The following is a 13,789-nucleotide window of genomic DNA, read 5'->3' as shown; positions in this document are numbered from 1 at the left end:
CCGGATTGGCCTCGTCGAGCTTGTTACGCCGACTTGGTCAGACTGATGGCGGACGTCCCGTGGAGACTTCCTCTCAGGAAGGATCTACTGTCTCAGGGACCGATCTAACATCCTGCTTTACGATCGCTGGTTTTTAACGGCCTGGTTATTGAGACCCAGGTGCTGAAGGACAAGGGATTGTCAGCTTCAGTTATTCCTACTCTAGTTAAAACAAGGAAAGCGACTTCCAGAAAGATTATCATCGTACATGGAAGTCTTATATTGTGTGATGTGAATCCCTTGGGTTCCATCTACATCTTTATTCGGTAGTCCGAATATTGGCTTTCTGCAACAGGGAGTTGAGCAGAAGCTGGCCTTGAGTGTTATCAAGGGTCTGGTTTCAGCATTTTGCTATCTTCTTTCAGAAGCTTTTGTCTACTCATTCCTTGGTGCGGAATTTCATCCAGGGGGTGCGACACCTGGCTCCGCCAGTGCACGCGCCGTTACCATCCTGGGATCTTAATTTGGTGCTGTCGGTTCTTCAGACACCTCCCTTTGGAAATATCAGGGAGATTCCCTTGCTTACTTTATCCCAGAAGGTGGTCTTCTTGGTGGCTATCACTTCTGCACGCAGGGTGTCAGAACTGGCTGCATTATCCTGTTGTTCCCCAGATCTGGTGGTTCATAGGGATAAGGTTGTTCTTCATCCGAATCCATCCTTCCTTCTAAGGTGGTTTCAAAGTTTCATTGATTAAGGACAGTGTATTGTCCTTCCTATGTCCTTAGCCCAATCATCCTCGAGAATTTGCATGGCATTCCTTGGATGTAGTTCGGGCGATCAGGATATACTTGAATACTACGGATTCAATTTGTAAGACGGATTCACTGTTTGTGATCACGGATGGCCCTAAGAAGGGGTTGCCTGTTCTGCTGCGACCATCTTTAGATGGATCAGACAGACGGTGGTATAGGCTTATTTTATCTAAGGGTCGGGATCCCCCGTTCCCTGTTAAGGCGCATTCTACTCGGGCGCTTAGAGTTTCCTGGACCTTCCGCCAGCAGGCGTCAGTGGTTCAGGTTTTTCAAGGCGACTGTTTAGTAGTCGGTTCATACCTTTACAATATTGTATAAGGTTTATGTGATGGCATCGTCAGATGCCTCTTCTGGCTGCAAGGTTCCTGCAGGCCACTGTTTGAGGAGACTGTTGGTCTACCTCGAGGATTTGTGGGGTAGGTCTCATCTGTTTACTCGATGAGTCCTTTGATACTTCTGGTTGGCTCCGGTTGGGCCTTCTAGATTGGATTTTGATTCTGTCAATCCCACCCCTCATTTTGTGGCACTGCTTCTGGATGTCCCAGCTCTTGAGAATCAAGAAGACTACGTCTGTCAATGAGCGATAGAGAAAAATGGATTTTTGTAAGATCTTACCGTAAAATCCTTTTCTCTTAAGCTCATTGACAGACTAAGTACCCGCCCCTCTATCATTGAGTTGGGTTGGGTTAAATTCTCTGTACTGCTTTAAAACAGAACTGATTCCCTGTAGCAGAGAGAGGGAGGATATACCCTCAGGGACTGCCCCTAGGGTGGAGCCAGAATGTTTTGTCTTTCTGCCTAGTCCTACTCCTGCGGAGACAACATAACCCAGCTCTTGAGAATCAAGAAGACTACGTCTGTCAATGAGCTTAAGAGAAAAGGATTTTACGGTAAGATCTTACAAAAATCCATTTTTTCCAACTGCACTGAATGTGTAAATGGTGTGTTCAATAAAAACATGGCAACATTTCATTCTTTGTGTGTTATTAGTTTAAGCAGAGTGTGATTGTCTATTGTTGTGACGTAGATGATGATCAGATCACATTTTATGACCAATTTGTGCAGAAATCCATAAATTCCAAAGGGTTCACATACTTTTTCTTGCAGCTGTATCTTGAAAGCTTCTTCATAATCTGAATAATGTTTTTATAAATATATCCTCAATTATTTCTAGAAAAAGGTCTAGGTTGTAAGCTCCAGTGATCAGAGATACTCTAGTTTATGTACAACTGAAGCTAGAACATTGTTTTAACTATTGAGATGAAGGAAATTTCAGTTGTCAAAATGTTTGAAAAACTGTTGTTAAAAAGTAAAAAAAAGAGTAAAAATAAACTCTACATATGAGATATGTCAAAATTCTGAGATTGTGGGTTGGTGTTCTGAGATAATATCTTCAAGCTCTATAAAATGTCAACATTCTGAAATATCTCAGAACATTATTCTGGAATATTAACTAAACTAATGATGATTTCTGATAATTTGAGAATTTTGAGACTGAGGAAGATTTACTAAAGGATTTGAGTCTTTACATAAATGGTGTGATGATTTACTACAATTATCCCATCAAATTAAGCTAAAATTTCAGTTCACTTTTTTCATTTACGCATTACTGCACAATTAAAGTTGTGTGTACATTTTCAAACCCTTTTATTACTTCAGCCTCATTATCCCAGAATTCAAGATTACGTACTGTGATGAGGCTGACTTACTAAAGGAGTTGAAAATGTTTACTCAAACTGTATGAATGTATCCAATCTTGTGCACACTAAATAAGTAAACATAGATTTTCTTTCACACGATTGGATGGTTGATGTAAATCTTCACACAATTTATGTGAACATTCTCAGTTTTCTTTTTTTTGTAAATCAGCCCTAATATGTCAGAATCAGATAATATGCTATGATTCTAAGATAGTGTGACAGAGTGGTCTATGATATATCTATGTATTTTTTGATAAATGCCAGAATTCAGACTTTTTATCCAAAAACTATGCAAGCTTTTTTGTTCACTTTGCCCAAATGTTTTATTATTAATGCTATTATCACTCTACCTCCTTAACCAATGTCTTACTATATAGATTTAACTATCATGTTCTTGCTATGCTGTTTCTGTCTGTGCAACTGTTTTATTGTGTCCTATAACCCTTGAGCCTCTTCCTTTGTGTGTTGTCCTCTCTTTGTTCCATTGTTGATTCCTTTTTTGGTCTGTCACTGTGTTTCTCTCTAGTAAGGTCTGGCAGGAAAGGAAGACGGCGAGTGTTTAGTCTATCGGAGGCAGACAGTCATGGAGGACACTGGGTTTAGACCCTCGAACGGCAGCTGCCTCAGTGAGTCTTACTATATAAACTATAGCAAATTACATTTTTGCTCATTTCACAAAATAATCTATAATTTTTACACTAAGCTCCATTGAAATGTCTGTATATTAAGAACAGTGTACAGGTAAATATGAGGGAAGATATTAATAATGGAGCTATGGAGGAGGCAGAATCCCTATGGGTAGAACTTAAAAGGGAATGTAATATTGGGCGTATGCAAAAGAAAAAAGAGGTGATGTGTGCGCTGTCACTTGGGTATCTGAATGAGAGGAACTCCAGATAAGCTGTTGGTGTTTTACAGATGGTGAAATTCCTATACAAATATGAGATTAGGATTCAATCCTACACCATCAGCAGCCAATTCTGGTATTTTCACCAAATACTGACAGAGATATTAAGCAAGAGATGAATCGGCGCTAATGGAAAAAATCTCAAAAGCTCTAAATGAGCTGACAATACATCATATAATAAAATCCTGAGTAAAAGCATATGAAAAAGATAAGAACAATCACACTAAAATATCAATGGTGGGCCTGGGACTAATTAATCCGAGGGTTCCCCACACCAATTGGAGTAAAATATATAAAGCCAGCCGGACTATTGCATCATATGATCAAAATCGTAAAACCAAATATGTGTCTGTCTTCAAATAAATAATATCAAAAATGGTGGGTAAATATGTATAGGTGGTGAATTATATAAAAAACATATCAAAAATGTATAAAATCGAACAATAATAAATAACTGTGAGAACAAACAATAATTCATATATAAAGTGCAGATAAATGTTGAAAATCCGTGATGGGGGAAATTTTTCTTAAATCTTCCCTCTCAATGAGAATAAATATCAATAAATAGGTATATAACTCTATAGGTGAATAAATCAATAAATAGATAAATAAATATAGTCCTTGTGCAGTTATAAAAAGTCCTTGTGCAATGATTTAAATAACTGTTAGTGATCAAGTGAAGTTCATATGTGCACATAAAATCAAGTGACAATTGGTGATATTCTCTTTTAAAAACAATTGTGAAATTCCAGTGATGTGATCCGAAGTGAGCAGGAACAATTTAAGTGCAATGGCTGCTCACCTCACTGCACCATTACAGGCGCTTTAGCTGATATATGACCCTGGAATAGGGGTGCTGGATTTCTTTAGTGGCTTGTAGGCTTGTAATCTACTATCAGAAATTAAGATATCTCTGACATCCACTGCTTACTCGATTTTCACCTTTCCCATGAACGCTCCAAAGATCACAGTAAGCTCAAAAAAATATATTGATACCCATAGTGAAGTATGTCTTAAAATCACTTTATTTAAAAAAAAAACAGGGACACACTCACATTTACAATGAAGGTAACAGGCAGCCGCACTGTAGCGGTATGAATCCTCTGGGTACTTCCGGCTACGGCCGTGAACCGGAAGTCGACGTCACCCGATGCCTCCCGATAAAATCCGTATTTATTTGTATAATTAATATAAAATTAATATTGAGAGCCCAGGTGACTACTATCAGTGTATGTGCCAGGGGTAGGGAATAGTCTATTTTGAATGTAAAATTAGCTAAAAGGGAACCAAGGAATGTTATATAAAATGTGAACCGAGAATAAGTAAGATAAATATCCATCTCTACATGTATAAATCCACAAAGGTATGCTGTTGTATGGGTAAATAGCCAAGGGGTATATTTCATTCGGAGAGGATGTAATAACCAGATACAAATGTTTTATAATGAACTACTGAATTCGAGACTGTATGACTCGGGGGGGGGGGGGGGGTAAAAAACTCATCCACAGTATTATCATATTAAAATTCTAAAACATATTGGATGAACTGCTTAAAATCTAAATAAATATGAATAAAATATATTTCTTTTTAAATTTCTTCTAATTTTAATAATCAGATATAAAGCAGTTTAAATCGAATTCAATATTCAATCCTTGAGGCGAAAGTGTCTGGATTTCAAAAATCCATTGAGATTCTGCTTGACTAAGTGTTTTTATTTTATTGCTCCCTCTCCAACGGGGTCTGTATTTTTCAATTCCCCAAAAACGTAGGGAGGAGGGGTCTTTATTATGTACTTCCAGAAAATGCTTTGACACGCTGTGTTTCAGGAAACCTTTTTGGATATTTTGTATGTGTTCCCGTAGGCGCTTCCATAGGGGTCTTTTAGTTCTGCCTACGGTGACAGGAAGTCAGGTAAATCTGTGGATGTTGTCACAGACAGGAGATACACTTCTGCTTGGGTTAGACAATTCACCAATTACTATAGGGTGTCGGCTGCAAAGGCAGCAGGAAGGTGTAAAGAAGTTGAAAACCATTCAGCTATTCAGAATGAGGAAATTAAGGCCTCTATAATTTGTCCAGAGGAAGTCCTATTGATTGCTGCCTCCTGACGCTGTGTGAGCTGGGGAGAGGAGGACAGTCAGATGTGTGCCTCCCGACGCTGTGTGAGCATGGGAAAAGGAATGCCCCCTGAAGCTGTGTGAGCATGGGGAAGACCTCCTGAAGCGATGTGCGCTGAGGAGGGTAAAAAGGGTGAAGACTTCTCAAGGTGAGAAAATGAACTATTTCTATGTGAAGAGTGTGAAGAGAAAAACCAATGAATGTTTTCTATGTGAAAGGAAAGTCCAATGAACATGTGCTGTGTGAAGAGAAAAGGGACATTCTCTATGTGAAGAGATAATAAATGGAATATTGATAGTCTGCTGTATGATCAGCCAAGTCTGCCCAACAGTAGGTTGGGGACAGACTTCCTTAGATAGGTTCCTGTGTGTGAGAAGGTAGCCGCCCACAGTGGCAAGGATTTATTTTGTGTTTTATTTTATTTTGGATGTTTTTGACGCTTGCAGTCTGGTGAAGAAAATTGCATGAATAAACCAAACTGTTGTTTGCAACCACTTCTCGGCTATCTCCTTGTGTAACGAACCCCCCCTAGGGGTCATCCACACCCGCCACCGAGCTAGTCCCCTCACACTACATATTGAATAGAACATGAACATTCTAATATGTAGACCACCCCTTCAGTTCTACATGAAATAAAATCATTTATTTTATACACTTTCCCTGTACTTGACGATTTGAATTCATCTTGTTTCTTCTTATTCAATAATGTTCTCTTGCAGGCATAGCAACTTTTACAAGGATAAAAACCTTTTAGGTTAAAAAAAATTAAAATTATTGATTTTTGGGGGATCCGTGATATTTTTCGCTATTGTTTGTCGAAGTGTTGGTGCTTTTCTGTAGGTGAATCTTGGTTGTGGCGGTAAAACTTCAGCTAAAAATGTATATCTGCCAATAAAATCTTCCAATGTCTTTTTATTATCTTCTCAACCTTTTTGTATTACATATTGTAATCTAAAACCAGAAGGGGATTATTTTTTAAATCGTATACTTCTTTTTGTTCTTTATTTCTCTTATTTTCTAGTAAGAGATATCTCTCAATGTTCTTCACTTCATTAATTTTTTCCTTAATGAAAGTATCCTTGTATCCTTTTTCTATAAATCTCAACCTTAGAATTTCAGCTTGTTGTTCATAATCCTCCAATTTGTAATGTTGCGTCTAATGCGCATAAGTTGACCTTTAAGTTTGTTGTCGAGCCAGGGCATATGATGACAACTGTTTAGAGGTAGATAGCTGTTTCGGTCTACAGGTTTGAAGAATGTTCTAGTTTTAAATATATTATTTTCATGCCATATTTCAAGATCCAGAAAGGTGAGATTTGTTTTACTGGTTTCCCAGGTTAGGGAAATATTCTTGTCATTCTGTGCCAACTTTTCCTTGAACAGTGTTAGACTTTCTTCACTTCTAGCCCAAACAAGTATGATATCATCTATGAATCTTTTGTAGATTATTAGCTGCTCTGGGCGATTTTGATATATGGCCGATTCCTCCCATTTGGCCATATATAAATTGGCCACGCTTGGTGCATATTTTGCTCCCATGGCTACGCCCTGTTGTTGTTTGTAATATACTCAATCAAACCAAAAGTAGTTATGGTCTAGGCCATATTTTAGGCATTTTATAAGAAATTTCCTTTGTTTTGATTCTAGATCGCTAATTCCCTTGAGGGCCCTTTTAGTGGCTGCTACTGCTTCTTGGTGATTTAGTATAGTATACAAGCTCGCCACTTCCGCAGTTGCTAATTCTTTAAATGTTCAATAAGATCCTTGGTATCTTTTAAGTAAGCCTTAGTTTTTTTAACTACTGGTTGCAAGAACCAGTCTATGTATTCACCTAATCTGGAACTCACTGAGTTTATCCCATTCACGATAGGCCTTCCCGGGGGATTTTGTGGATTTTCGGTAAAGTGTACAGAACAGGTATACGACATGCATCTGGTATCGGGTATCTTGCTTCTTTTTCATTAAGAAGTTTTTTCTTTTTCCCTTGTGAGATAAATTTTTCCAGTTCTCTTTTATATACTCTTGTGGGATTAGATAATAGCTTCTGATATATGCATGAATCTGATGGTTGTCTCTGAATTTCACTATTATATGCTTCTTTCGTTTGTATTACTATAGATCCCCCTTTGTCTGCTGGTCTGATTACAATAGTCTTTCTTTCTTCTAATTGCTTGATTCCATCTTTGATGTCTTTTGGATCCCAGATTTTTTTGACTTTTAAATCTTGTATATCTTTTGTGACTAATCTTTTAAAAACTTCGCTGTGGTCAGTATTAATATTTGTTGGGTTAAAAAGTGATTTGTTTCTAAAATCTGTATGTAAAATATTGCTCTCTTCGTGCCTGCGATTCTGAGGTACTCCTGGTTTTGATAACATGTATTTTTTTATATTCAATTTCCTAGTGTATTTTAAAATATCTACATAAACATTAAACTTGTTAATGTTCTTTTTTAGTGCAAATTTCAGGCCCTTATCAAGGACATTTTTTTTTTCTTGTGTGGTGAGTTCTACTCCGCTTAAATTAAAAATTCCCTCTCCTATTGTACTCTTTTTTTCTTTTGTTTTTTCCACCCTCCTCTGCATCCTCTCTCCTTTCTAGACTTTTTCTTGTTCCCTTCTCTTTGGGTGGTGTTCGTCTTCTCTCTGGTAGCGGGGTTTTTCTTCTCCTATTGTCTCCTTCTGTTCTTCTCGTGACCTCTGTTGACGTCCCCCTAAAAAATATCGGTCATGGCTTCGATTCTCTCTCCTATTTTCTTCTCTTTCATGATGCGATGGTGTCCTATCCCAGTCATCCTCTCTCCTGAGAGGTTCGTATCTATTATGAGTAGGAATACCATCTTTTCTCTCATCTCTCTTATCATTTCTTGGTGGTGTCCTATGCCTTACAGGCAGAGATGTATAGTAACGAAGTAGAACTACTTAAGTACTGTACTTAAGTACCGAAATGCGGTATCTGTACTTTCCTAGAGTAGAATTTTTTTCTCCTACTTCTACTTTTACTTCACTACATTTTTTCGATGATTTCGATACTTCTACTCAAGTATTTTTTTTTTGTGCTGCATAGTTACTCGTTACTTTTAAAAAAATTACCACTGCCAGAACACTAGATGGCAGGTTGCATAAAGCTCAAAAAAATGTGTATAATGTTATTTGTAAATCAGCGCATACGAAAATAAAGGCTGTGTATAATAAAAGCTGCTATACCAAATCTTTCCAATAAAAAGAAAATATGAAACAAACAAATAAATGGTGCTACAGCGCTTAAAGTGCATCAAGAAACTACTAACAAACACATGTTAATCATTTGAATAAATCATTTGAAATAATAAAAACAATATGATGTTCAAACTTTTGACTTATTTCTTTAATAACTACATAACACAGTACTTGTACTTCTACTTTCAGTACTTGAGTAGAAATTTTTTTTCAAAACTACTGGTACTTTTTACTTTTAGTACTTAAGTAGCAAATTTTTTGAAAAAACTACTTGCAATACTTAAGTATAAAAAATGTTGAATACTTTAGTACTTCTACTTAAGTAACTTTTTCTGCGAGCACTTCCACTTCTACTCAAGTAATTTTTTGATCGAGCACTTGTACTTTTACTCAAGTAGAAATTTCGAGTACTTTATACAAGTCTGCTTACAGGACTTCTTTTGTTTTGATAATAATTTCTCTGTGGGCTCCTCCTCCTTTCTTGGTACTGATTGTTTCTACCTGGGCTCCTCCTTCTCTCTTTCTGTGGATAATATTGATCATTTCTTTCTGGGCTCCTTCTTCTTTCTTGATTATAATAATCATTTTGTTGTTGTTGGTAATTTCTTTCCGGACTTCTCCTTCTTTCTTGGTTATGATATTGATTATGATCGCCATTTTGGTATTGTTGATAGTTCCTTACTGGACTCCTCCTTCTTTCTTGGTTGTACTGTTGAGGATATGTATTTTGATGGTATGGGGTTCTTTGATCTTGTTGATGATATCCTCTATACGGTTGTGTGTATTGTCCTCCATTTTTCCAGTGTGGTTTTTTCCACTGATTCTGGTAAGGTCTATTTTTCCAGAATGGTGTCTTTTGATTATATTGGTACTGATTGGTTTCTCTGGGGGTTGTTGTATTGTGATATCTTCTCGGTGAAGTAGCAGTGGGAGGTTCTTTATAGTAATCATTTTTTGTTTCTCTCTTTGGAGTGTATATATGTGGATTCTTTTCCGGTGTCGTATATGTAGAAGATACAATATTGGTGGTTTGCCATTTGAAGACTGTATCATCTTTATAGTCATTCAAATCTCTTGTGTACTTTCTTTTCTTTCTTTCTGAAACTTCCTTATCTTTATGTTCCATATCTCTATTTAATTGCCCTGATAAGGACATAAATTCTGCTGTTTCTTTTAATGGTTCCACTGAATTTTTTAAAGTTTTTAATTGTTCTTCTATGGTTCTAATTTTCTTCTGCTTTCTTTTTATTAAGAAGTGTAACAATTCCAAACCTTGATTATTAAAGAAATTAAACCATTCATCTATGGAATCTTTATCCATCAGACCATCGCTGAAGGGTACATCCCACCTTAATCTCCTTGGAACTATTTTCTCTTTTATATACTTTTCATGGGTGACAATGTCCCACCATGAATTCATTTTTCTCCATGAGATGTTTCATTCTTCTAAAACTACTTTCTATGTCTCCTGTATGTTTAGTTTCTTTATTCTCTTTAGTTGAAAAAAATGTCCGCTATATTAACTGATCTCCTCTCTATATATTCAAATACTTCCATGACTGCTGCACAAATATATGTGATAATGAGTCAATATGCGAAAGAAAAAAGAGGTGATGTGTGCGCTGTCACTTGGGTATCCGAATGAGAGGAACTTCAGATAAGCTGTTGGTGTATTACAGATGGTGAAATTCCTATACAAATACATGTAGAGATGGATATTTATCTTATTTATTCTCGGTTCACATTTTATATAACATTTCTTGGTTCCCTTTTAGCTAATTTTACATTAAAAATAGACTATTCCCTACCCCTGGCACATACACTGATAGTAGTCACCCGGGCTCTCAATATTAATTTTATATTAATTATACAAATAGATACGGATTTTATTTTATGTTTAGGCTTTTTAATATGAATTTATAACATCTACTATGCAAATTCATTTACCGTATTTTCCGGCGTATAAGACGACCCCCCTATTACATGATCTACCGGTAATACTTATACTTAGGTTACCTTGGAGATATTATACTCGGCGTATAAGACGACCTCCCATTTTTGGGGGATTTTTTTGAGGTTCAAAAGTAGTCTTATACGCCAGAAAATACAGTATATGATAATTTATGGATATTATTCTTTATGGTGTTACTTTATAGTTCCAATTTGTGAGACAGATTATGATATTTAATATACAGTGGTAAATCTGCAAAATAACCACAAGATGGTGCCAAAGAGGAACGCTATAGTAAGAGGAGCTACGATCCGCTATGAGACATAATGAATAGCATAATGATTGAAGGGTTAATGATCTTGTTTAGATAATATCCATGGTTACTTCTGCGCTACATAAGGCGGAGACCGTCACCCTTAGCCCATCCCTTGAGAAAGTCACGTGGTCTGTGACGCAACGCGTCGGGAGGCATCTGGTGACGTCGACTTCTGGTTCACGGCCGTAGCCGGTAGTACCCAGAGGATTCATACCGCTACAGTGCGGCTGCCTGTTACCTTCATTGTAAATGTGAGTGTTTCCCTGTTTTTTTTTTTTAAATAAAGTGATTTTAAGACATACTTCACTATGGGTATCAATATATTTTTTTGAGCTTACTGGGATCTTTGGAGCGTTCATGGGAAAGGTGAAAATCGAGTAAGCAGTGGATGTCAGAGATATCTTAATTTCCAATAGTGGATTACAAGCCACTAAAGAAATCCAGCACCCCTATTCTAGGGTCATATATCAGCTAAAGCACCTGTAATGGTGCAGTGAGGTGAGCGGCCATTGCACTTAAATTGTTCCTGCTCACTTCGGATCACATCACCGGAATTTCACAATTGTTTTTAAAAGAGAATATCACCAATTGTCACTTCATTTTATGTGCACATATGAACTTCACTTGATCACTAACAGTTATTTAAATCATTGCACAAGGACTTTTTATAACTGCACAAGGACTATATTTATTTATCTATTTATTAATTTATTCAGTATATAGTATATTCAGTTATATACCTATTTATTGATATTTATTCTCATTGAGAGGGAAGATTTAAGAAAAATTTCCCCCATCACGGATTTTCAACATTTATCTGCACTTTATATATGAATTATTGTTTGTTCTCACAGTTATTTATTATTCGATTTTATACATTTTTGATATGTTTTTTATATAATTCACCACCTATACATATTTACCTACCATTTTTGATATTATTTGTTTTTGGATGGATTAGTGATCATTAGATTGGTTTTTTATTGAAGACACACACACATACATATAATCCTGCGATTTGGATCGCGTGATGCGATAATTTGGCTGTGTTTTAAGATTTTTTGGTTTTAGACTCTTGGATTGAAGACAGGCACGTATTTGGTTTTACGATTTTGATCATATGATGCAATAGTCCGGCTGGCTTTATATACAGTGGGTACGGGTACGTTCACATTTTATATAACATTTCTTGGTTCCCTTTTAGCTAATTTTACATTAAAAATAGACTATTCCCTACCCCTGGCACATACACTGATAGTAGTCACCCGGGCTCTCAATATTAATTTTATATTAATTATACAAATAGATACGGATTTTATTTTATGTTTAGGCTTTTTAATATGAATTTATAACATCTACTATGCAAATTAATTTACCGTATTTTCCGGCGTATAAGACGACCCCCCTATTACATGATCTACCGGTAATACTTATACTTAGGTTACCTTGGAGATATTATACTCGGCGTATAAGACGACCTCCCATTTTTGGGGGATTTTTTTGAGGTTCAAAAGTAGTCTTATACGCCAGAAAATACAGTATATGATAATTTATGGATATTATTCTTTATGGTGTTACTTTATAGTTCCAATTTGTGAGACAGATTATGATATTTAATATACAGTGGTAAATCTGCAAAATAACCACAAGATGGTGCCAAAGAGGAACGCTATAGTAAGAGGAGCTACGATCCGCTATGAGACATAATGAATAGCATAATGATTGAAGGGTTAATGATCTTGTTTAGATAATATCCATGGTTACTTCTGCGCTACATAAGGCGGAGACCGTCACCCTTAGCCCATCCCTTGAGAAAGTCACGTGGTCTGTGACGCAACGCGTCGGGAGGCATCTGGTGACGTCGACTTCTGGTTCACGGCCGTAGCCGGTAGTACCCAGAGGATTCATACCGCTACAGTGCGGCTGCCTGTTACCTTCATTGTAAATGTGAGTGTTTCCCTGTTTTTTTTTTTTTAAATAAAGTGATTTTAAGACATACTTCACTATGGGTATCAATATATTTTTTTGAGCTTACTGGGATCTTTGGAGCGTTCATGGGAAAGGTGAAAATCGAGTAAGCAGTGGATGTCAGAGATATCTTAATTTCCAATAGTGGATTACAAGCCACTAAAGAAATCCAGCACCCCTATTCTAGGGTCATATATCAGCTAAAGCACCTGTAATGGTGCAGTGAGGTGAGCGGCCATTGCACTTAAATTGTTCCTGCTCACTTCGGATCACATCACCGGAATTTCACAATTGTTTTTAAAAGAGAATATCACCAATTGTCACTTCATTTTATGTGCACATATGAACTTCACTTGATCACTAACAGTTATTTAAATCATTGCACAAGGACTTTTTATAACTGCACAAGGACTATATTTATTTATCTATTTATTAATTTATTCAGTATATAGTATATTCAGTTATATACCTATTTATTGATATTTATTCTCATTGAGAGGGAAGATTTAAGAAAAATTTCCCCCATTACGGATTTTCAACATTTATCTGCACTTTATATATGAATTATTGTTTGTTCTCACAGTTATTTATTATTCGATTTTATACATTTTTGATATGTTTTTTATATAATTCACCACCTATACATATTTACCTACCATTTTTGATATTATTTGTTTTTGGATGGATTAGTGATCATTAGATTGGTTTTTTATTGAAGACACACACACATACATATAATCCTGCGATTTGGATCGCGTGATGCGATAATTTGGCTGTGTTTTAAGATTTTTTGGTTTTAGACTCTTGGATTGAAGACAGG

General features: G+C 36.4%; 1 protein-coding gene across 2 annotated transcripts in view; it reads left to right on the top strand.

Moving 5' to 3' along the window:
- Window positions 1–13,789, top strand: part of CLEC16A (C-type lectin domain containing 16A) — a 1,483,716-nt gene that overhangs the window by 1,407,891 nt on the left and 62,036 nt on the right. The window contains exon 23 of one of the 2 annotated variants that reach the window (XM_082262146.1): window positions 3,023–3,118. In XM_082262146.1, the coding sequence (XP_082118272.1) occupies window positions 3,023–3,118 (96 nt within the window). Of the gene's footprint in view, window positions 1–3,018; window positions 3,127–13,789 lie in introns of those variants that run through there. The other variant, XM_082262145.1, reaches the window with a different exon arrangement.

Source organism: Pelophylax lessonae (genome assembly GCF_965119305.1).
Source record: "Pelophylax lessonae genome assembly, chromosome: 6".
NCBI lineage: Eukaryota > Metazoa > Chordata > Amphibia > Anura > Ranidae > Pelophylax > Pelophylax lessonae.
Note: the sequence above shows the minus strand (reverse complement) of the source record. Positions and strands in the feature narration are given on the sequence as shown.